We start from the raw sequence: 23,308 nt of genomic DNA on the forward strand, positions 1-23,308 counted from the left end.
AACAAAAGACCCGCAAACTATGAGCATTTAAATAAAACAATTTCTTAATGCCAAATGATAAATTTTGAGAAATGATGGGAGATGCTCCTCCCTTCCTTCTCCTCCACCATCCTCTTCTTCACTGCTGTGAAACTTTGCCTTCTCCAGATGTGAGTCCTGGAGAGAGAAGCTCTTTTTTCCTGTTTGGAGGTGAGGGGAATCCTAGCAGCACGCGCCTCCCCTCCACCTTCCAGACTCCCTCTCTCCTCCCATTCATCCCCCTCAAGTGTAGGCCAGTTGCCATGGCGACCCCAGTGGTCCAGGCCCCAGCCAGCCAGCCTCCCTCCCTGCCTCCCTCCCCCCATCACACACACGCGCGCGCGCACACACCCGGGAAGGGTTGCATCCGGCTGCCTCTCCTCCGGCAGCACCTGGCTCCACGCCCAAAGAGTACACACACAGCGCAGCAGATCCCAGCAGATCCGCCAGGCGGGCAGGGGAGAGCCCCTGGAAAGCTTGCAGAGCTGGCTTCCCTCCTCTCCCCGCCGGGCTCCTGCGAGCAAGGAGGCGGAAGGGAGCTTTCGCCATGGAAGCTGCCCATCCCGAGGCAGAGGCACAGAGCCTCCAGCGCCCCGGGCCGGGTGTGGGCAGGATCTGAACCCGAGACCCACGAAACAGCAGCAGGAGAAGGAGGAGTAAGGCTGATGGCCGAGTGGCAAGCCCTCCCGGGGACCCCCGGGCTGCCCCCTCCTCGGAGGAGGGAATCCGTAGAGGATGGCTGGAGCGTGAGTTAACCCCTCTTTGGGGGGCTGTCTCTTGGCTTTAGGGGGTGGTGGTTGCCACAGCCTCGGGGGGGGGGTCTGGGGGGTCCCTGCTCCTGATGACCCTTGACTTAGGGGAGCAAAGAGAGCAGGCCATAAAGGTGAGTGGGGGAGTTGGTGGGGGGAGGCAGGAAACGTACAGGAGTTTGGTGGTGGTAGAGCGAGCAAGGGGCTCTATCTGGTGTTAGTCCTACTTAGAGTAGACCCACAGGGTTTCCCACTGCGTGGCCGCAGTGAGGGCAGGGTGCTTGCTGGGCGTGATCCGGCTCTTTTTGCATTTCCATGGAACTTCCAGGTCCATAAGCAGTCTATCGAGATTCCTAGGTTCTTAGGGGTATTTGGCGAGAATGCTGGACTAGATTAGCCTGTTTTCACTCATTCAAGTGGATGTGTAGGACCGTTGATTTCAGCGGGTCTACTCGGAGTAGCCAGATCCAGGGCAGGCGGAGTTGGGTTTGGTTTTTTTTTTTTTGCAAATTCAGAAAGCAGAGTTGTCTTCCCGGGTCCCTCTCTCTTTCTCCCCTGCCAAGCGCTGACCTCCTTCCAAGAAAAGTCATTAAGCCAGCCTTGTGAGGAGAGAGCCTGTTAACCCTTTGCGTGCTGTGCTTCTGGGCTCTCTCACCTGCTGCTGCTTTGTGCAAGGGGGGGCGGGGGAGGGCGACACTGATCTTCTCCTGGGTCCTGGTGAAGCAGCCATGTTTGTGGGCACGGGGTATGCCCAGGACCCTGCAGATTTGACAGCCGGGGAGGGGTGAAGGAGGTACAGCTCTTCTCTTGAACCCTATCTCTGCTGCTGCTGTGGATTTGCTACATAGACCCTCTCTCAGACTCAGTGCCACCTCTGTGGAATGGGAAGAAGGCTAGGGTTGTTGTGAAGGACCATTAACCACCATTCTTACCAGGGTTGGTGTTAGGGGATGGTCCAGTGGCGTAGCGTGGGGGGTGTAGGGGGGGCCGGCCGCACCGGGCGCAACATCTGGGGGTTAGGGTTAGGGGGCGCAAATCCATGGGTTAGGGGGCGCAAATCCACGGGTTAGGGGGCACAAATTACTTGCCTTGCCCCGGGTGCTGACAACCCACGCTACGCCACTGGGATGGTCAGAACCCTTGGGGTGTTTTTCTGGTTGGCGGACATTGACTGGGCCCAGATCCACTAACCCTCTGACCCCCAGTGATACTCAGACGCACACCCCACCACCTTAATTTTTCCCTGGGTGACCTTGGGGGCCAGTCACTGCCTCTCTCAGCCTAACCTACCTCGAAGGGTTGTTGTGGGAAATTGTGCACAGTCTTTTGAGTACCCCTGATTCTTGTGCCTGTTTAAAAGTGGATCTTGCCAACTCTCAGACTGTGTTTAAAGCCTCTTTTTTGGGGGGACAGGGTTTTTTTTTGGGGGGTGACTATTTCTGACCCCTCCCATGTAGCCAACCATCACCCACTACTTGCTTTCCCCCCAATCTCTTGCAGAACACAGAGCTGTTTGAAATGATTGAGAAGATGCAGGTGAGTCAAATTTACCTGGCAAGACCTGCCTGGACTTGCACCCGGGTCTGACAGAGGTAGACCGGAGGGTGACCAGACACTCGGGGCAGCCTAGGGGGAATGTGGGCAGGACAGGGTCTCCTTCCTGTCCCAGGGGATAAAGGTGCTTTTAGGACAGGGAGATCTTTGGGCTGGAAGCAAGGAAGGCAGGGCAGGGAGAGGCAGCTTTCAAGAATCGCCTCCCCCAATTTGGTGGGGTTTGTGTGTGTCTGTTTTGGATTGCAACCCTCAGCAGACAGCACAGGACATGGTCAGGACTCTGCACTTGTAGAGTCAGAAGGGTCCCCTAGCGGTCATCTAGTCCAACCCCATGCAGTGCAGGAATCGCAGCTCAAGAATCCCTGATAGATGGCCACCCGACCTCTGCAGGGCCTGTAAGACAAAGCTATTCCACCGGGCTTTCAATTTGAACTTAGCCTGATCTTTTATTCCCCTTCCTTCCTTCCCTCCCACTCCACTTTTTATGAAGATTACCCACTCTGGGATCCCACAGCTGGTCTCCCCACTGGCCCAAATAGGACTAATTTAGCCAGCTAGCCCTGGTGATCATCTAATGTTTATTGGATGGATTTCCCCCCTAAATTGATTTTTGAATTCTGAATTTATTGTTATTCCCGTTTTATACTGTATTTTATGCTAAAAATTCCTTCCAGTAGCACCTTAAAGACCAACTAAGTTAGTTCTTGGTATGAGCTTTCGTGTGCATGCACACTTCTTCAGATACACATCTGAAGTGTGCACGCAAGTGTGCATGCACACGAAAGCTCATACCAAGAACTAACTTAGTTGGTCTTTAAGGTGCTACTGGAAGGAATTTTTTTTATTTTGACTTTGGCAGACCAACACGGCTACCTATCTACTACTGTATTTTATGCTGTTTTTGTTGCATCAATTAAGTGTTTTAAATTTGTTGTTAGCCGCCCTGAGCCCGGTTTTCTGAACCGGGAAGGGCGGAGTGTAAATAAAAATTTATTATTATTATTTATTATTAAAAACCTCCAAGGAAGGAGAGCCTACTGCCTCCCGAGAGAGTCCGTTCCACCGGAGGGGCGTGCGCATATGTGCGTGTGGGAAAAATGCATCTCTTTGTGCGACGTGATGCAAATTTATACAATTAGTCATTGCACGAAGACGGTGGATAGACAAAAAAGTGGCTTCTGTGGAAGATGAATGATAGAAGATTCAAGACAGATGAAAGTCCTCCTTTCTGCAGTGCATTGTTAAACTGTGGAACTCCCTTCCACAGGAGTGATGGCTGCCAACCTGGATGGCTTTAAAAAGGAGAATTAGACAGATTCACGAGCCTTGACGGCTATGCTCTGCCTCCTTGCTGGAAACCACAGAAGGAAGGGTGCTGTGATGCTCAGATCCTGCTTACAGGATTCCCATAATATGCACCAGGTTGGCCGCTGTGGGATTAGGATGCTGAAGCAGAGCAGCCGCACCCTTCCGCCTGATTCAGGAGGCTCTTCTTACATAAGCTGCTCTGGGAAATTCTTTCACAACAAAGCACCAGTGACTCAACAGGAGCCTGGCTGGTTGTGGGGCAGGACAGGGTGGGGGGCCGGGTGGGAGACAACTTTGGTATTGCTCAGTAAACAGAAGAAAGGACCCCAGATCTGTGCATGTGAGAGAGAAAGAATCTACAGTTGCAAAGGGAACAGGCCTCTCGTTTCTCTGCCTCCACCCCTCCGCCAGCCACCTTTTCAGGGATTTAATCCGCAGGAAAAGGTGGTGTTGGAGGATTCCTGGCCGCCTTGAAATCGCAGCTTCCTGGAAACTGTCGCTGAGGCATTGGGGGACCCACGCTCTGTGTATGCTCAGAGGGAATTTTCAGAGAGGGGCTGCCCCAACTGAGAGAGAGAGAGGCGATCCTTAATGTCGCTTCCGGGCCTGAAATGTGGAGCTTTGACCTGACCCCACAAACGCCACAGACCTGGCTGTTTTTAAAAGCAGGGAAATGGACACGCGGCTTTAATTCCACCTACAGAAGCGTCCTCTCAGAGGGCTCGTTTCAGAGCCGCCTCTCTGTCAACATACTCCTTTGTCCTGCAAACATCATTGTCCCGTTCCGCCTTGCCTGTCCTTGTGCCAAGCAGGATGTGTCGTCGCCGTCCTCCCCGCCCCCCCACCTGTTCTCCAAAGCAAAGGTGCTCTTGGCTTGCATCCCGGGGGGTGACCATGGCCAGGTGTTGACTCTGGCCCATCCATGTCTCTTGCAGGGCAGCAGGATGGATGAACAGAGATGCTCCTTCCCTCCTCCACTGAAGGTATGTCCCTCCTTTCCTCCTCCTCTCGGGTACCCGTTGGGCATTGGGGAGAAGAGGGCAGCCCCAGGCAACCTGGCCCTTCCTGAGCGCTGCTCCCCATCTGCTGGGAAATGGGGCCTTACAGCCTGGAATGGGTGGGCGTTTCTGCAGTGGGTATCCTTTAAAACGCCAGCCTTCCTTTCCACTCGGGTTTTGGGGGCTCCAGCCTGTGCTTCTGCAAAGCTCTGCACGGCTGGCAGAGACCCCTCTGTCCCCTTCCCCTACTCAACTCTGGGAGGTCCCTCCAGCCAGGAAATGCAGCAATGTTTGCAAGCCGCTGTGTGGGGCTGTCACCCGGTGCCCCAGAGAGATCTGTCTTGCCTCGGATACTTCCAAGGAGTAGGGTTGTATCGCTTTCAGGCTTAGAGCCTACACTTCACAAGGTCCCCCACTGGCAACATCTTCAGGTAGGGCTGCCTGAAATCCTGGAGTGCTGCTGCCAGTCAAGGTAGGCAACACTGGTAGCCAGATGGCCTAGTGGTCATAAGGTACTTTCTTGTTTAAATCAGAAACATGAGGACTAGAATCTTACTTTGTGGGGAGAGATGCTGCCGGCCAGTGTTGGCATTGCTGAGCTAGATGGACCCAAGGTTCTGTCTTGGCATTAAGGCAGCTGCTTACGTAATGGCATCCTGTTCTCCCCACCCCTGCAACCCGCACGCACACGCACACACACACACATGACCTGTGACTTTTACTCTAGGTAGAGCACAGCTGGTACCTCATTCTGCCTCGTTTCACCTCCAGATCCTTGCAGCAAACCCATGTGGCACAAGTCAAGGTGCCCAGCACCCATCCATGTGGCTGGCAGCCTTTGAGGCTTCCTTCAAATTGTGCAAGGAGCCGTTTTGGTGAATTTTTACACAGACGCGCCCGCCCTGTTTCTCCTTTCCCACAAGTTGGTTAACCCGACTCTACTTTGTGTTTTGCAGACTGAAGAGGACTATATCCCTTATCCCAGCGTCCACGAGGTAAGGAGCAGGCCGTGTCACAGGGAGAGGGTGAGGTTTGTCTTCTGTGGGCTGAGGTGGCTCTTCCACAGGCAGGAGCAGTCTACCTCTGGAAGCAAACAGAAATAAGTGAGCAGGTGGGAGCTGTCTCCTTTGTACCCGGAAGCATCGAGTTGGAGTTGGCCGCTTCTGGAGCGTGATGTGTTCTGCCCAGCTCAGTTTGGCTCGGAGTAGATTTTGAAGGAACGTCCCTACATTAGTGATGGCCCTTGAGTCTACTCGTGAGTCATACTGGTGCTGGATGCTGCCCAGTAAGTGGGGCTTTGGTCTGAAGCAACGGTAGCTCGCTGTGACTTGTCTGCAAAGCATTTTGAGGATAAAATCGCTTGCGTCCACTTGGGATCTTGACTTGGGATCTTGTTGCAGCAGATGAATCTCATGGGGTGTCCAGAGCACAGTCTAGTCCTCTTGTGTTGGATGAGGTGATTAATGCCTCCTTGTGAGAGGAAGTGGTCAAGGAACTCTTCCATCAGCTTCGGCTGGAGGCCCAGCTGTGCCCCTATCTGGACAGGACTTTCTAGGTTAGATTACTGCAAGGTGTTAGACATGAGGCTGCCTCTGAACACCAGAAACTTCAGCTGGTCGAGAAATCAGTGGCCATTTGGCTCACCAGGGCAAGACAGTTTGACAGTATAAGTCTAATCCTGGGCAACTGCACTAGCTGCCAATTAGCTTCTGGTCCCAATTCAAACTGCTTTGAAGGGCTCTGCACTGCAATACCTCTCTCCATATGAAGCAGCCCAGACCCTGCAATCATCATCTGAGGCCCTTCTCGGAGCCAGAGGGTGGAAACACAAGAACGGGGCCTTTTCAGTGGTGGCTCCCATTTGCGGAATGCTTTCTCCAGGGAGTTGTGTTGCAAACTGCCCTGTGATCCTCAGATGAAGGGTGGCACAGAAAAGTAATTTAAAAAAATTAAATAAATAAAGAGGCACTTGAGAGGCAAACCCCCAACAGACCATCCCTGGTTATCTACAGGCACCTCAATCTTCTCTCACCCCTCTTCCAGGTTCTGGGCCGAGAGGGCCCCTTCCCCCTCATCTTGCTGCCCCAGTTTGGGGGCTACTGGATCGAAGGCACCAACCACGAGCTGTCGAGCATCCCTGAGACAGAACTTCTCCAGTCCCCGACCTGCAAGGTGAAGTTGGAGAGCAACCACACAGCCCGGCTCTACCGGAAGCACTTCCTGGGCAAGGCAAGTCTGTGCCCCCTCTCCAGGTGACGACGCCCTCCCTAACTCCTTATGGTTCCCACCCAATTTTCTTGACAAAATGCCTGAGCAGTTCCGATTGGCCAGTTTCCATTCCGTTCTAAGCTGCACACACACACACCATGCATTTAAAGCATGTGACTCCCCACTCCCTGCCCAGCAGCAGCAACAATAACAATAACAATAATAATAACAACTTATACCCCCCCCCCATCTGGCCTGGCCTCCCCAGCCACTCTGGGCGACTTCCAACAGAACATTAAAAGCACAATAGAACACCAAACGTTAAAAACTTCTCTAAACAGGGCTGCCTTCAGATGTCTTCTAAAAGTCAGATAGCTGTTTATTTCCTTGACATCTGATGGGAGGGCATTACACAGGGCAGGCGCCACTACCGAGAAGGCCCTCTGCCCGGTTTCCTGCAACCTCACTTCTTGCAGGGAGGGAACTGCCAGAAGGCCCTCAGCGCTGGACCTCAGTGTCTGGGCTGAACGATGGAGGTGGAGATGCTCCTTCAGGTATACTGGGCTGAGGCCGTTTAGGGCTTTCAAGATCAGCACCAACACTTTGAATTGTGCTTGGAAATCATATTGTTAAAGATGCTAGGAATTGTAGCCACAATTCACCCTAAGGTCCCAGGGCGGGTTTAATACAATATGAAAAACAATTCAAAGCAACTTGCAATTATAAAACCAAGGGGACCCTAAATACCATTTGATTGTAAAATAATAATTCAAAGCAGTTTACAAAGAAATTAAAACATTAACATTTTCAGGAAGAACAATTAAAAAAAGATTTAAAACTTTTTCAAAAATTAAAATCAGCAGTATATTAAGAACAAATTAAAACACACATTGACAATCTACGTGGCTGGACAGGCTTTGCCTAAACTAAAAGGTTTTTTAGCAGGTGTCAAAAAGAGCACAGCGAAGGCGGTTTCCTGGTTTCAACAGCCAGGGAGTTCCAAAGTTTTTGCGCTGTCGTACTGAAAGATTGGGACGCGGGTGGCGCTGTGGGTAAAAGCCTCAGCGCCTAGGGCTTGCCGATCGAAAGGTCGGCGGTTCGAATCCCCGCGGCGGGGTGCGCTCCCGCTGCTCGGTCCCAGCGCCTGCCAACCTAGCAGTTCGAAAGCACCCCCGGGTGCAAGTAGATAAATAGGTACCGCTCCAGCGGGAAGGTAAACGGCGTTCCGTGTGCTGCGCTGGCTCGCCAGATGCAGCTTTGTCACGCTGGCCACGTGACCCGGAAGTGTCTGCGGACAGCGCTGGCCCCCGGCCTCTTGAGTGAGATGGGCGCACAAACCCCAGAGTCTGTCAAGACTGGCCCGTTCGGGCAGGGGTACCTTTACCTTTACTGAAAGATTGGGACGTGGGTGGCGCTGTGGGTTAAACCACGGAGCCTAGGACTTGCCGATCAGAAGGTTGGCGGTTCGAATCCCCGCGACGAGGTGAGCTCCCGTTGCTCGGTCCCTGCTCCTGCCAACCTAGCAGTTCAAAAGCACGTCAAAGTGCAAGTAGATAAATAGGTACTGCTCCAGTGACCATGACTGGACCTAATGGTCAGGGGTCCCTTTACCTTTACTGAAAGATTGATTCCGGCTTGCAAGCTTCAGTCAGGTGGTCCTCAGCATGTTTGTGGATTTGTGTCCAAAGACAAGGAGACGGCACATCCTTTGCATTAAATTATATTGATTTTTAATCGTATTTTTATTGCTGCTTTTAGTTTTAGTTTATTTTATTGCGTTGCAACTTAAATTCTGGAATTCAAAATGTTAAATGCAATATATAAGAAATCAAAGGGGCCATTAAAAGCGCAAATAGAAATCCTACAACATTCGGCTCAACGGGTTACAGTTGCTATGACAGGAAGCCAAATTTTTACGTCAAAATCCTTCATGATTTCCAAGTGGTCCATGGCCCCTTGGTGTGTGTCCCCAAAGCAGGCAGCGATAGGCGTGCAATCGGTTAATCTGTGGGAAAAATAAACAATCCAAGCTAAAAATTCATATCAAGGAAAGATAGCCAGAATAAAATAAATTCTTTGATAACCTCTGCACGAACAATCTGACAGCCAGGCGACTGATAAGCGTCAAGGCGGGGAATCTTTAGCGCCGAATGAATAAGTTAATGCAAGACATAAACGTTTCCATAAATTGACAAAAGTCAAGCAGGGAGATTGGGGGCCAAAACTAGCTGGGTTGTTTTGGGGGGGTGGCAGGAGGGGGACACCTCAGCTTGGCATCTGGAACCTTCAGCTAAGGCAGGTGTGGGGAAGCTTTGCTCCTCTGGATGTTGCTGGACTACAACTCTCATCATCCCTGACCACTGCCTGGCCTTCCCCAGAATGATGGGAGTATGTCTGGAGGGCCGCAGGTTCCCCAGCCCCGAAATAGACCATCACACGCCTTCACTGCCCTGGCTACCTTCCTCGGCACTCTGCCTTCTCCTAATGCTCAGATGGGCAACCTGTGACCCTCCAGTCCCCATCACCCCTGTTAGCCGTACACCTGGAGGACCAAAAGTTGATCACATCAGAGGTGAGGGTCCTCTTCCTCTTCCTCCTCCTTCTCCATTCCTGTTCCGGTCCCCTTTCCATGTTCTTAGAATCATAGAGCCATAGAATCATAGAGTTGGAAGAGACCACAAGGGCCATCGAGTCCAACCCCCTGCCAAGCATTTGTTTGCCAACAAATTGTTTTGGAGGGCTTTCAGTGGCAAGCTGGCCGGGGTCATATTCCTGGCCCAGCAGGTCCGTGGCAACATGGGGGTGAGCTTATGAGGGTTGCCCTCCAAGTGGGAACCCTGCCCTCCTCCTCTGGGCATTGCCAAAGTCCTCTGAGCAGGCTGATTTGCATTTCAACCTGTTATTTTCCTTCTTTTTTCTTTCCTCTTTGCGGTCCTCGCCAAGCGGGAACTGCTCTGTGTGTGCCAAGGGCGGGGCTCCGGGCTGTGCCAGGGACGGCCTGGGTAGCTTTGTGCCACCCTGGGAGGGCAGAGCGTTTATCGCTCCAATTTCTCCTTTTCCTCCTCTCCTCCAGCAAATACAGGTCCCAAAGTTTAAGGCTGATTAGAAAATGCTCACACTGTCAGAGGCAGTAAATACTCCTGGATATAATAAAAATATTATACTACTATTACTACTAGAGGGATGCAGGTGGCACTGTGGGTTAAACCACAGAGCCTAGGACTTGCCGATCAGAAGGTCAGCGGTTCGAATCCCCGCGACGGCCCCTGCTTCTGCCAACCTAGCAGTTCAAAAGCACGTCAAAGTGCAAGTAGATAAATAGGTACCGTTCTGGCGGGAAGGTAAACGGCGTTTCCGTACGCTGCTCTGGTTTGCCAGAAGCGGCTTAGTCATGCTGGCCACATGACCCGGAAGCTGTATGCCGGCTCCCTCAGCCAATAAAGTGAGATGAGCGCCGCAACCCCAGAGTTGGCAACGACTGGACCTAATGGTCAGGGGTCCCTTTACTACTACTACTTCTAATACTACTACTACTACTAATAATAATAATTTATTTTTTATACCCCACCCATCTGGCTGGGCTTCCCCAGCCACTCTGGGTGGCTTCCAGCAAAATATTAAAATACAGTAATACATCAAACATTGAAAGCTGGAGACCACAGGAGGGGAGGGGACTCTGGCAGATTCCCTTTGGGGGAAACTGGTTGGCCAATTTGAAAACAGGACGTGGTGGGACTTGGTTGCACCCCCTTTGACCCGATCCAGCAGGCTCGTCTTATGTTCTTGGAAGGTTTAATGGAGTCTCTGAATCCTCTTTCGGGTTTGCTGTGCACCCAGGAAAAATGGCAAGGGGTATTTGTAGGGAAGGTATGGGGGTTCCTTGGGAGGTGGTGGACTCTCCTTCCAGTGTGGTGTAGTGGTTAAGAGCGGTGGACTCGTAATCTGGTGAATCGGGTTCGCGTCTCCACTCCTCCACATTCAGCTCCTGGGTGACCTTGGGCCAGTCACGCTTCTCTGAAGTCTCTCAGCCCCACTCACCTCACAGAGTGTTTGTTGTGGGGGAGGAAGGGAAAAGGAGATTGTTAGCTCCTTTGAGACTCCTTCGGGTAGTGGTAAAGCAGGATATCAAATCCAAACTCTCCTTCCTTCCTTGTTTTTTTTAAAAAATAAAGTTTTATTAACACTTTTCACAGTGCAACAAAAGACAAACTAATTGCACAAGAAATAAAATATATATGTATTTAAAGAAGAGACTAAAAGAAGAAAGTAAAGGTAGAAGAAAGGGAAAATTCAGGATCCTCTCTCACAAATATATCTTAACTTTTCTCCCATACAGGAAAGGGTGTGTCCTCCCGGTTCTCTCCTGGGGGGGGGCACCCCTCTCTTTTCACCCTGAGAGATTTCCTCTTCCCTGTCTCTCATACAGGGACCTGTTCCTTCTGTTCAGCGCCTTAATTTGCACGCAGTTCTTACCCAAATAAAGTGAGAGAAAATATTAAGAGAAACTGTTATGTACTGAGTTGAACAGGATCCAAAAGGCAGCCATCTGATTGGTCCTAGAACAGTAGGATCCAGAATGCAGCAGTCTGATTGGTCCACAGGAGCCACCCAATCCAGCTCCAGGTGGAAGGGAATCCGCAACCTGATTGGCCTACAGGAGAATCCTGGAATTAGCCAATCCTGTGGGGCCCATTGTGTAAATAACGTATATAAGGCAGACCTTCTGGGGGAACTTCCATTCCTCCTCACCACTATGAGCTGAATAAAGAGCATGAAATCCACTCTCGACTCCGAGTATATTTCAGAAACGATAATAGAATACTGAGAGAAAGAGTCGAGTAATAACAACATGGAAACCTTGCTTGGAGGATTTTAAGCAGAGGTTGGGGGGCCACCTTTCAGGAATGCTTTAGTTGTGGTTGCTGCGTTGCAGAAGGTCAGACTAGATGAGCTTTGGGGATACCTTCCAACTTTACAGTTCTATGGCTCTCTCTTTTCCTCTCACAAAAAACATATAATTCATCCCTGCCCTGCACCCCTCCTCCAGCTTGCCTTTACACAAATCTGTGTGCTGTTCTTTATTATTATTATTAGTAGTAGTAGTAGTATTTATTGAATTTATTAATATATTATAGCTTTAGGTTCTCACCTGTTAACAATCCATTTTTACATACACCTTTATAACATTGCTGCTAAAACCGCAACGTGTGTGTTTTTTAAGCTGCTTTTCATATTGCATTTTAATTGCGGCAATTGTTCTCGTTCCACGTGGGGGTAAAGAAAGTGGGAGCTGTTCTTCCCCTCCCAAACCACCAGGACCCTGTGGCCCCATTAACTGAAAGCTGAAAGATGCTGGCGAGACCAAAAGAGGATCTCCTCTTTTTGTGCTGGTTTTGAACTGTGGAACTCGGAGCCGCAGGACAGGCGCCAACTCCTGGGCGGACAGATTTAAGGGAGAAAAATTTGCCTCTCGCACATGGAGCCTCCGAGTTCAGGAGCAGTCTACCAGCTGCTAAGGGGAAAGACAGCAAGGGGAGGCTTCCTGCTTTGTCGGCTTTCCCAGAGAGCATCTGGTTGGCTAATAATAATAATAATAATAATTTATTATTTATACCCCGCCCATCTGGCTGAGTTTCCCCAGCCACTCTGGGCGGCTTCTAATCAAGTGTTAAAAAACAATACAGCATTAAATATTAAAAACTTCCCTAAACAGGGCTGCCTTCAGATGTTTTTTAAAGAGAAGATAGCTGCTTATTTCCTTCACATATGAAGGGAGGGCATTCCACAGGGCAGGCACCACTACTGAGAAGGCCCTCTGTCTGGTTCCCTGTAACATCACTTCTCGCAATGAGGGAACCGCCAGAAGGCCCTCAGTGCTGGACCTCAGTGTCCAGGCTGAATGATGGGGGTAGAGATGCTCCTTCAGGCATAGAGGACCGAGGCCGTTTAGGGCTTTAAAGGTCAGCACCAACACTTTGAATTATGCTCGGAAATGTACTCAGAGCCAATGCAGATCTCTCAGGACCAGTGTTATATGGTCCCGGTGGCCACTCCCAGTCAACAGTCTAGCTGCCGCATTCTGGATTAATTGCAGTTTCCAGGTCACCTTCAAAGGTAGCCCCACATAGAGTGCATTGCAGTAGTCCATGCAGGAGATAACTAGAGCATGCACCACTCTGGCGAGACAGTTCACGGGCAGGTAGGGTCTCATCCTGAGTACCAGATGGAGCTGGTAGACAGCCGCCCTGGACACAGAATTAACTTGTGCCTCCATGGACAGCTGTGAGTCCAAAATGACTCCCAGGCTGCGCACCTGGTCCTTCAGGGGCACAGTTACCCCATTCAGGACCAGGGAGTCCCCCCCACCTGCCCGCCCCCTGTTACCCCAAAACAGTACTTCTGTCTTGTCAGGATTCAACCTCAATCTGTTAGCCGCCATCCAACCTCCAACCGCCTCCAGGCACTCACACAGGACCTTCACCGCCTTCACTGGTTCCGATTTAAAAGAGAGGTAGAGCTGGGTATCATCTGCATACTGATGAACACCCAGCCCAAACCCCCTGATGATCTCTCCCAGCGGCTTCATATAGATGTTAAAAAGCATGGGGGAGAGGACGGAACCCTGAGGCACCACAGAACCTTGCATTGCAGGGTTTTTTCCTCCATTCTTATATTCACCTTTTTCCTCCCCACCACCAACCCAGGAGCACTTTAACTACTACTCTGTGGACGCGGCGTTGGGTCACCTCGTCTTCTCCCTCAAGTACGACGTGATTGGAGATCAGGAACACCTGCGCTTGCTCCTGCGGTGAGTGGGAATAGAGGGAGAGCTGCGAGGGCAGGAAAACCCAAGTCTTGAAACCCAGGGCAGCTGTTGCTTCCACTGAGAACTGAGCTCAATGGACTAAGGGCAGCTCAGTGCCAGGCAGCTCCCTGTTTAACTCAGACCTTCATTCGGAATCATGAGGGCTAGTTTTTTTATATTTTTTAAGTGTGTTATTCTCTTTCTCTCTCTGTTTCTTTCTGGTGAAAGAAAATAAGAAATCTAGATAACAAATCTTTTTATAAAAGAACAGAAATGGTTTATTTAACAAACAAGCTGGAAACAGATAAGAACATTGGCAGGAAGTATTTACCACAAAATGGGAAGTATTTGAAAAACAGCAATGACAGTTTGAAGTCTGTAGTGCCATTTGAGTAACTTCAGTAGGAGTTTTAAATCTGATGGAAAACCTAGGATAGAATAAATAACATTAAAGCCAAAATATGCTATAATAATGGCAGTGAATAATGGATGAAAAATAGAAGTAAGGAGTAGATGGGAAGTCAGCTATATAAGAAAAAGTCATTTTTATGTTAAATGTATTGTGAGTAATATTTAATGTATTGATGTTGTTGTTTTTATTTTTATTTTCTTCTTTTTTTAGTTGTTAGGAGGTGATGGATATTTGTGTATCTTATTTTCTTTTTGTATGTGGTGTATTAAAATGAAATAAAAACTTTTAAAAGAAAGAAAGAAAAGAAAAGAAAACATTGGCAGCATTATTGTAATAACCTGCAGCTTTTCAGAAGAGTATACATTTAAAGTAGATGGATAAACGAGCAAATTAAGTTAATGTGGAGATGCAGAAGATAATTAAAAATAAATTGAAGGAACCGCAGAAAGAGTGGGGAGGTAGTCAGGTTTTGAAATGTTAAATTGATTGCAAAATTAGTGAAATGTATAAACTTGAAAAGTATATTTTAAAAAAATGAAATGAAAAAATAAAATAAAAATCCCCAACTGGCAACTTCTTCTGGTAGGTCTGGGAATTTCCTCTACCTGAAATATGATGCTCTTAGCCATAATGGCTTCTGAATCCCACTTGCTGGAAACTACAGGATGGCAGTTTGGTCTTTTGTTTGAATCCTGACTGCTGGTTTCTGATAATGGGCATCTGGTTGATCACTGTGTGAATAGGAGGCTGGACTGGATATTCCTGAGCCAGGGGTCGGCAACCTAAGGCCCATGGGCCAGAAGCAGCCCATGGAGGCCGTTTAACCAGCCCCCGAACCGAGCCGCCTGCTCGGTGAGTCCCTGCGTGCTGTGCTCCAGAAATTGGCTCCAGAAAGTGGCTCCAGAAATTGTTTCTGCGCATGCCCAGACACCGGAAATCATGTCTGTGCATGTCCGGGGCACCGGAAATCGCTTCTGCGCATGCCTAGATGCCGAAAATTGTGCCTTTGCAGAAGCAATTTTTGGCATCTGGGCATGTGCAGAAGCGATTTCCGGCCCAGTCCACGGAGGATCTCTGTGGGAGTGATCTGGCCATAGCTGTCAACTTTTCCCTTTTCTTAAGAGGAATCCTATTCAGAATACAGTGGTACCTCTAGATGCGAACGGGATCCCTTCTGGAGCCCCATTCGCATCTTGAAGCAAACGTAACCCGTGTCCGCGGGTCACATTTCAGCGCTCCTGCGCATGCACGTGACGTCACTTTGAGTGTCTGCGCATGCGCAAGCGGCGAAACCTGGAAGTAACGCACTCCATTACTTCCGGGTTGCCGTGGAGCGCAACTCGAACGTGCTCATCCCGAAGCACATTCAACCCGAGGTATGACTGTAAGGGAATTTCCCTTTACAAATGGGAAATGTTGACAGCTATGGATCTGTCCCATGCCCAGTAAGCCTTGCTGACCCCTGTTCCTAAGCCCTAGAGAGCTGTTCCCAGTATGTGAAGACAGCGCTGTACTGTACTAGATCAGTGTTTCTCAATCCTGGGTCTCCAGCTGCTAGGGAACTTGTCACTAATGCTGGGGCGAGGCAGAAGGGGGAATTCCCCCTCTCTTCCCTCGATCTTTTCTCGGGGGGTGGGATCTTCTGCCTGGCTTCCTCCCATCTCCTCTGCCCTCTTCCCCCGCAGGACGAAATGTCGGACTTACCACGACGTCATCCCCATCTCCTGCCTGACCGAGTTCCCCAACGTTGTCCAGATGGCAAAGGCAAGTATTGGGGGTGGGGGTGGAAAGGGTGCGATGGGAGGGAGCGAAATGCCCTCGGACCCTTGCCTTGCAAAAGCACTGCTGGTGCGACCCATGGGTGGGCAAACTAAGGGCCACGGGCCGGATCAGGCCCAATTGCCTTCTGGATCTGGCCCGCGGGTGGTTCAGAAATCGCTGCGTGGATCGCAAGCATGCACATTCTTTGCCTCTCCCTCCTGTGGCGGCGCCTTCCTCCCTCCTCCTGGCTTCTCCCCGCCCTGCCTAGAGGAGGAAGGGGGCTGGGCCTTGTTGCTGCCAGCAGCAGCAGCGATCAAGCGGCTGCCATTTTAAGCAGCCCCTCTCCGGAGCCCTTTAGCGCACCGCTCATTGTCCCGCCGCCGCCACCAGCCCCTGCCACTCGCAAGACACAGGTAAGCAGCTACCAGGGCTTGTGGTGCTCTCGCATCTCCCCTCCCCCCAAAATAAAATAGTCGAACCCCCCACAACGTCTGAGGGACAGTGGACCGGCTCCCTGCTGAAAAAGTTTGCTGACCCCTGCTGTGACCTTTCAGTCAAGGCAGAGACCCACCCCCCAGGGAGGGCAGGGCTTATGTCTGGACCATTGACGGATTCAGCCTGACAGGAAGGGTGATTCGGAGGGGGGCGACAGTGGGGAACTGCAATCTCTCACACACCCATCAGTTATTGTGGCACCACAATGGCAGAAGCTGCACCTGTTGGACTTCTTCTCTGCCCCAGAAAGGAGAATGGCTGTTCTGTTAGCAGAACGGCGGCAGCAGTGGGCTGGGTGGAATTTCCTCTTGTGGCTGTGCAAGAGGAACCAGATCCTTTTGTGATCCTGGAATCGTAGAATCGTAGAGTTGGGTCCAACGCATTGCGATGTCTTAGTGTCTATATGTCTCTCTTGGCTGCAGTTGGTGTGCGAGGACGTCAACGTTGATCGCTTTTACCCCGTGCTGTACCCAAAGGTAGGAGCAGGGAGGAAACTCGCTGAAATATGGGTATTTATTCGGTTTCTCGGACGCCTTCTCCTGAAAATCAGTCTTGAGGTAGTACTCAACAACCTGGACGCAGTCTTAAGGGAAGGCTAAAGCATTTTATAGTATTCGGAATTTACTGATCTGATATAAAAGCTCTGTGGCTGCCTCAGAGTTAATTTATAATAAATGTCTCAGGACTGCAATACCTCAAGGACCACCTCTCTCCATATGAACCTACTCAGACCCTGAGAACAAGAGGTCCAGAGGGTGGCAGCGCAAGAACAGGGCCTTTTCTGTGGTGGCTCCCCATTTGTAGAATGCTCTTTCTAGGGAGGCTCACCGGCCACCTTCATTGCATATATTTAGGCACCAGGCAAAACCGTTCCTCTTTAACCAGGCCTTTGGCTGGCTGGCATCTAATGCCCTTTTAAAATATGTTTTGGGGGGGGTTAATGGGTTCTCTTCGTTTTTGTTTTTATTGCGTATTTTGTATTTTATATTTCCTCAGGAGGTCCATGCCTCACAATCTTTCCATCATATATATATATATGCAGAAAATATTAAAAATAAATTTGTGGAACACAGAAAGAGGAGGAAGGAAGTCAAGTTTTGAAATGTTAAAATGACTGTAAAGTTATTGAAATGTATAAAACTGAAAACCAGAATTTTAAATTTTCCTTCTCCTCTCTCCTTCCTGCTCTGCAGCTTCAGAAAAACGCTGGGTGAAGTGTTTTCTATAAAAAGCAGCATATTCTTACCTAATAAAATACTTCAGCCAGCTTTTCTGAAGCTGAAGAGCAAGCATGAAGGAGAGAGGAGAAGGCAAATTTAAAAGCCAAGGAAGAAACACAAAGGAACTTTTGGTGGGGGTGAGATGTGTCGGGAGCCAGAGGCAATGGGGTTTCCTGTGGCCCCCATGTTTCGGGGTCCCCTCCATGTGTGCTGCAGCAGGATCTGGGGGAATCCCTAGTTCCCAGGGAATGTTTGCACCAGGTAGATGTACTTGACACCTGAGGCTCCGCTAGCTGAACTCACCAGTTTTTTCTCTCCACCCCCCCCCCCCGCCAACCTGCCCCGCCCCACCTCCAGGCCTCTCGACTCATCGTGACCTTTGATGAACACGTCATCAGCAATAACTTCAAGTTCGGTGTCATCTACCAGAAGCTAGGCCAGGTGAGTACCCTGGCTTCTTGCCAGGGAGACAGGTGAGATCTGGGCGGGGGTGGGTGGGTGGGGGAGAGAAATACCCAGGAGGTCCTGGACCAGAGGAAGGCACTTTCTTTGAGGAGGAAGCAGTGGCAGGAAGTCACCAGAACAGACCTGCAGCTGAATCATCCCAAAGGGGACCCATATAGCCTGGCATCCTTCCCTCGCAGTGGCTGGCCAGATGCGGCAAAGGGACTCCCGCAAGGATAATAATAATAATAATAATAATAATAATAATAATAATAATAATAATAATAATAATTTATTTATTTATACCCTGCCCATCTGGCTGGGTTTCCCCAGCCACTCTGAGCGGCTTCCAACAGACAGTAACCTATTAAACATTAAAAGCTTCCCTAAACAGGGCTGCCTTCAGATGTCTTCTAAAAGTCTGGTAGCTGTTGTTCTGTTTGACATCTGGTGGGAGGGCGTTCCACAGGGCAGGCGCCACTACCGAGAAGGCCCTCTGCCTGGTTCCCTGTAACTTGGCTTCTTGCAGTGAGGGAACCGCCAGAAGGCCCTCGGCGCTGGACCTCAATGTCCGGGCAGAACGATGGGGGTGGAGACGCTCCTTCAGGATGACCGAAGCGCAGCAGCCCTCTCTCCTCCTGTGGCTTCCAGCAACTAGCATTCGGAAGCATCGCTGCAGAGCATAGTCCTTTACTCAGAAACATGGAGGCTGGAATTTTACCGTATTTTTTGCACCATAACACTCACTTTTTTCCTCCTAAAAAGTAAGGGGAAATGTCTGTGCGTGTTATGGAGGGAATGCCTACGGGTGGCATGCCTACGGATTTTCCTCCTCTAAAAACTACGTGCGTGTTATGGTCGGGTGCGTGTTATAGAGCGAAAAATACGGTACTTTCTTTTGTTTGGAAGTCCCTATAGCTTAGTGGCAGAGCATCCGTCCTGCCTGCGGAAGGTCTCAGGTTTGGTCCTGCGATTCCTGCTTTGCATGGGGTCAGACTAGACGGCTCCTTGGGGTCCGTTCTCTCCCTTTCTTTTTTGTACTCATTTTCAGGACGTTCGACTTCCAAAACATTTAAATTCCGAGCCGCGGCTTCCGATTGGCTGAATGCTAGGCTTTTTTTTTTTTTTGCAGATAGGAAGCCGCGTTGGATGTTTGGGTTTTGAGGAACGTTTGAAAACCGGAACACTTACTTTGATTTTCCAAAATTTATAAACAAACAAACATAAATCCTAACTGTAATTATTCCACTCTTAATAACATTGTTACGTGACTTCCTCGAACCCCGCTGCCTGAGTTTCAATATATATCATTGTAACAGTTTTCCAAAAATTTCTCATAAAGTTTACTTAATCAATTAATGTCTTTCTTTCTTTTCATATTAAATTTAAAAATGGTATTCTGTAACACCACATATTTAAATCCTAAGCCTATCTGGTGTTTGCAAGTATTTCTATTTAAATTATCCTAGCATATTTAACTAAATAGTCTTTGAATTTCCTCCATTCCTCCTGGTACTCCTCCTCCTTCTGGTCGCGGACTCTTCCGGTCAGGTCGGCTAGCTCCGAAAGGTCCACCATCTTCATCTGCCATTCCTCCACTGTCGGCACTTCTTGTATTTTCCAATTCTTGGTTAACAAAATTCTAGCTGCAGTTGTGGCATACAAAAGCAGTCTAACATCTTTCTTGGGCAATTCCAAACCTGTTATTCCAAGAAGAAAGGCCTCTGGTTTCTTAATAAATGTACCGTATTTTGCGCCCCATAGGACGCTCTGGCCCATAGGACACACCTAGTTTTTTTTGGGGGGGAAATAAAGAAAAAAAAATTTATTCCCCCCCCAGGTGCGGGGCTGGAAGAACCAGGTTGGGGAACAGTGGGAAGGCACGCTCTGCCTCCCCGCTCTCCCCCGAGCTTGTGGGGCTGGCGATGGGGAGAAGTGCGCTGATCCCGGGACTGCAGGCAGCTCTGCGCCGCCATCTGGAGCAGGGCGGGACTTAGCGCCCCGCTCCCGGTGGCCGCGCAGAGCTGCGCTGATCCCAGGACTGCAGGCAGCTCTGCACGACCATCGGGAGCGGGGTGGGGCTTCGCCCCCGGCTCCCGTGGCCGCGCAGAGCTGCGCTGATCCCAGGACTGCAGGCAGCTCTGCGCAACCCTCGGAGCCGGTCTCCCAAGGGTTGCACAGAGCTTCCTGAAGCCTGGAGAGCGAGAGGGGTCGGTGCGCACCGACCCCTCTCGCTCTCCAGGCTTCAGCGAAAGCCTGCATTCGCCCCATAGGACGCACACACATTTCCCCTTCATTTTTGGAGGGGGAAAAGTGCGTCCTATAGGGCGAAAAATACGGTATATTTAAACTTTTTTTTTCAATTCATTATAAATCTTCTCCCAGAAGTCTTCCACCTTGGGGCAGGTCCACCACATCTGATAAAAGGTACCTTCTTTTTCTTTACATTTCCAACATAGATTATCAGTATTGTGATACGGAACACTTCTGGGTTTTCGACGTTTGGGAGCGGTTTGAGAACCGAGGTTCCACTGTATTAGTTCCTCCCTATGGACTGCCCTGCCCTTTGGGTTTGCTGGCTGGAGGGAGCCACTATGCACCAGTATTGGAGACCCCCCCCCCTTCTTCTCCCCCCTGAACAAACGGCAATACCTCTGCGCTGCTTCAGGGATGCCAGATTCCTCCCCATTCACCTCCCCCCCCCACCTGTGGCTCCTCCACACCTGAGAAATCAGCTTGGAGAAGGGGAGGGGTACCCTCCCCCAGGCAGCACACAGCTGCCTCCCCCTTCCAGAGCGTGCAGGAGGGCCTTTTCTTAAAAAGCTGAGCTAAATTGAGTGCTCCGTGCCTCCTGCGCAGCTTTTATCTTGAGGTAGTCATGACAAAGCTCTGATCCTTTGGGGTGGGGTAGAAAGGCACAGTCAATTGACAAGTGATTCTCAGGGGATGAAAAAGGAAAATGGGGAGGGAGGGAGAGAGACACCATGATCCAGGTTTCACAAAGCCACCCACCAGCTTCTCTATTTAAAAGGTTTGCATTTTAAGCCTTTTAAAATGTATGATTTTGCCAGGTGGCGGGAGCTCCATCTAGTGGCCCAGGTTGGGATCGTGACCTCTTGAAACTAATGGACTGAACCCGTTTCCCCTGATATAGACACACGTTTTTGCAAGACATTTCCCCCCAGATTTTTGCTTGCTATTTTTTTCCACTGGTACATGCATTTTATGTCCACTTTCTCCTAATAACCTATATTTTCGCACCCAACAATTTTATCCCACACCCCTCTTGGAGAGCTGCGTTGCAAAATTTAGAGAAGTGCAAGCTTCAAAGGATAGCTGAGTTTGGCATTATTCTTTCAGAGCATAAACTGCCCCTGCTTGGTCTATACAGTGGTACCTCGGGTTAAGTACTTAATTCGTTCCAGAGGTCCGTTCTTAACCTGAAACTGTTCTTAACCTGAAGCACCACTTTAGCTAATGGGGCCTCCCGCTGCCGCCAGAGCATGATTTCTGTTCTCATCCTGAAGCAAAGTTCTTAACCCGAGGTAATATTTCTGGGTTAGCGGAGTCTGTAACCTGAAATGTATGTAACCCAAGGTACCACTGTAGATTATTCGACCTCTCAGCCCCCCTCAAAAGGGTGCAGCACCCACAGATTCAAACCCAATGAATTACAACTGGCATGACTTCAGATTTGTGGGGATTTTCCTGCAGCCGTGAGACCTACCAGCCTGAAAATGAAATGAAATGACAGAGTGTGCGGTACAATCCGGGCATGGGGCTTTTGTTTCCCATTCCAGAGCAGAACTTGAACTTTCGCACTTGCAGGCTGCATTCTTCATCTCAGCACCCCGGCTTGAAACTTGTAGGCAGGGTGGGGGTGGAGAAGGAGACTTGTGTTGCTGTTGCGACCTAGTTGGGAGCCTGTGAGAATAGCCCTCCTGCAGATCCCGCAAGATCTACCAGTTGATCTACTTTCTGCCCACTCCTGAATAGAGATTGCAGCCTGATACTTTTCTCATTAATATATCTATTTCTATAATTCAGGGGTCAGCAAACTTTTTCAGCGGGGGGCGGGCGGTCCACTGTCCCTCAGACCTTGTGTGGGGGCTGGACTATATTTTTTTTGGGGGGTGAATGAATTCCTATGCCCCACAAATAACCCAGAGATGCATTTTAAATAAAAGGACACATTCTACTCATGTAAAAACATGCTGATTCCCGGACTGTCCATGGGCCGGATTGAGAAGGTGATTGGGCCAGATCTGGCCCCCGGGCCTTAGTTTGCCTACCCGTGGTCTATATCATCTCTAAACTAAAGTAAACTAAAACTGAAGCGCATTCTTCTCCCTAAAAGCAAAAATGGTCCCTCCCCTCAATATGGATGGCTTTGGAAGACGATTGGTCAAATTCATGGAGGGGAGAGGGCTATCGCTGCAATGCTTTTGAATCCCAGTTCCTGGAAACCACAGGAAGGGAGAGAGCTCTTGTCCTTGGGTCCCATTTCAGTAGCTGCTTGACCACCTGAGGACAGGATGCTGGAGCCCCCATTGGCCGAACCCAACTAGCGCAGGAGTCTTCTTAAGTTAACTGGGATGCTAAGCTCTTACCTCTGGCCGGTCCTTTCCCTTACAAGATGGTCTGGGTTAGGGATGCACAGAGACCTCTCCCACCCCCCACCCCCACCGTGGTTGAAAGCCAAGCCCTCTTTTTGAGCATCAACACACATAACTCTGCCTCTTCTCTGCAGACTTCAGAAGAGGAGCTCTTCAGCACCACGGAGGAGAGCCCAGCATTCGTCGAATTCCTTGAATTCTTGGGCCAGAAAGTCAAGTTGCAGGAATTCAAGGGGTGAGTAGAATCGGGACAGAGGTAGAATCAGGAGGAGGGGCACAGTTGTTTTTTGCTCCTAAAAACGCTCAAAGCTGTGGGCAGCACAGGCCTCAAACTCTGTCTTTCTGTGGGGTGCAGGTTTCGGGGTGGCCTCGACGTGACCCACGGGCAGACAGGGACAGAGTCGGTCTACTACAACTTCCGAAACAAGGAGATCATGTTCCACGTCTCCACCAAGCTGCCCTACACGGAGGGGGATACCCAGCAGGTAAGGACGCGGCTGCGATGGCGGAGGAAAGCGCAGCCAGGAGGGCAGAGGAAAGGCGTAGCCGGCAGTGCGCCGGTGGGAGCACCGCCTTACGAGCTGCTGGAGCTCACAGCTTGCCTGGACTTGGTTGCCTCCTGGCCTGAAACCCCCTTTGTGTGTGTGTGTGTTTTTCCTCTTCCCCCACCTCCCGAGTGAGCAAAAGCGAGTGGGACTGAAACAATGACCCTCTCCTCTC

The 23,308-nt window shown here is 50.1% G+C and overlaps 1 protein-coding gene across 6 annotated transcripts in view; it reads left to right on the forward strand.

Moving 5' to 3' along the window:
• Nucleotides 1–23,308, forward strand: part of RAP1GAP (RAP1 GTPase activating protein) — a 114,445-nt gene that overhangs the window by 66,283 nt on the left and 24,854 nt on the right. For 5 of the 6 annotated variants that reach the window (XM_082230017.1, XM_082230016.1, XM_082230018.1 and 2 more), the window contains exons 4-13: nt 2,268–2,303; nt 4,565–4,612; nt 5,584–5,622; nt 6,671–6,856; nt 13,540–13,643; nt 15,738–15,816; nt 16,731–16,784; nt 17,886–17,969; nt 22,723–22,823; nt 22,944–23,073. In XM_082230017.1, coding sequence (XP_082086143.1) covers nt 2,286–2,303; nt 4,565–4,612; nt 5,584–5,622; nt 6,671–6,856; nt 13,540–13,643; nt 15,738–15,816; nt 16,731–16,784; nt 17,886–17,969; nt 22,723–22,823; nt 22,944–23,073 — 843 coding nt within the window. In that variant the 5' untranslated portion in view covers nt 2,268–2,285. Of the gene's footprint in view, nt 1–393; nt 765–2,267; nt 2,304–4,564; nt 4,613–5,583; nt 5,623–6,670; nt 6,857–13,539; nt 13,644–15,737; nt 15,817–16,730; nt 16,785–17,885; nt 17,970–22,722; nt 22,824–22,943; nt 23,074–23,308 lie in introns of those variants that run through there. The other variant, XM_082230015.1, reaches the window with a different exon arrangement.

This window comes from Podarcis vaucheri (genome assembly GCF_965113315.1).
Source record: "Podarcis vaucheri genome assembly, chromosome: 7".
Classification (NCBI taxonomy): domain Eukaryota; kingdom Metazoa; phylum Chordata; class Lepidosauria; order Squamata; family Lacertidae; genus Podarcis; species Podarcis vaucheri.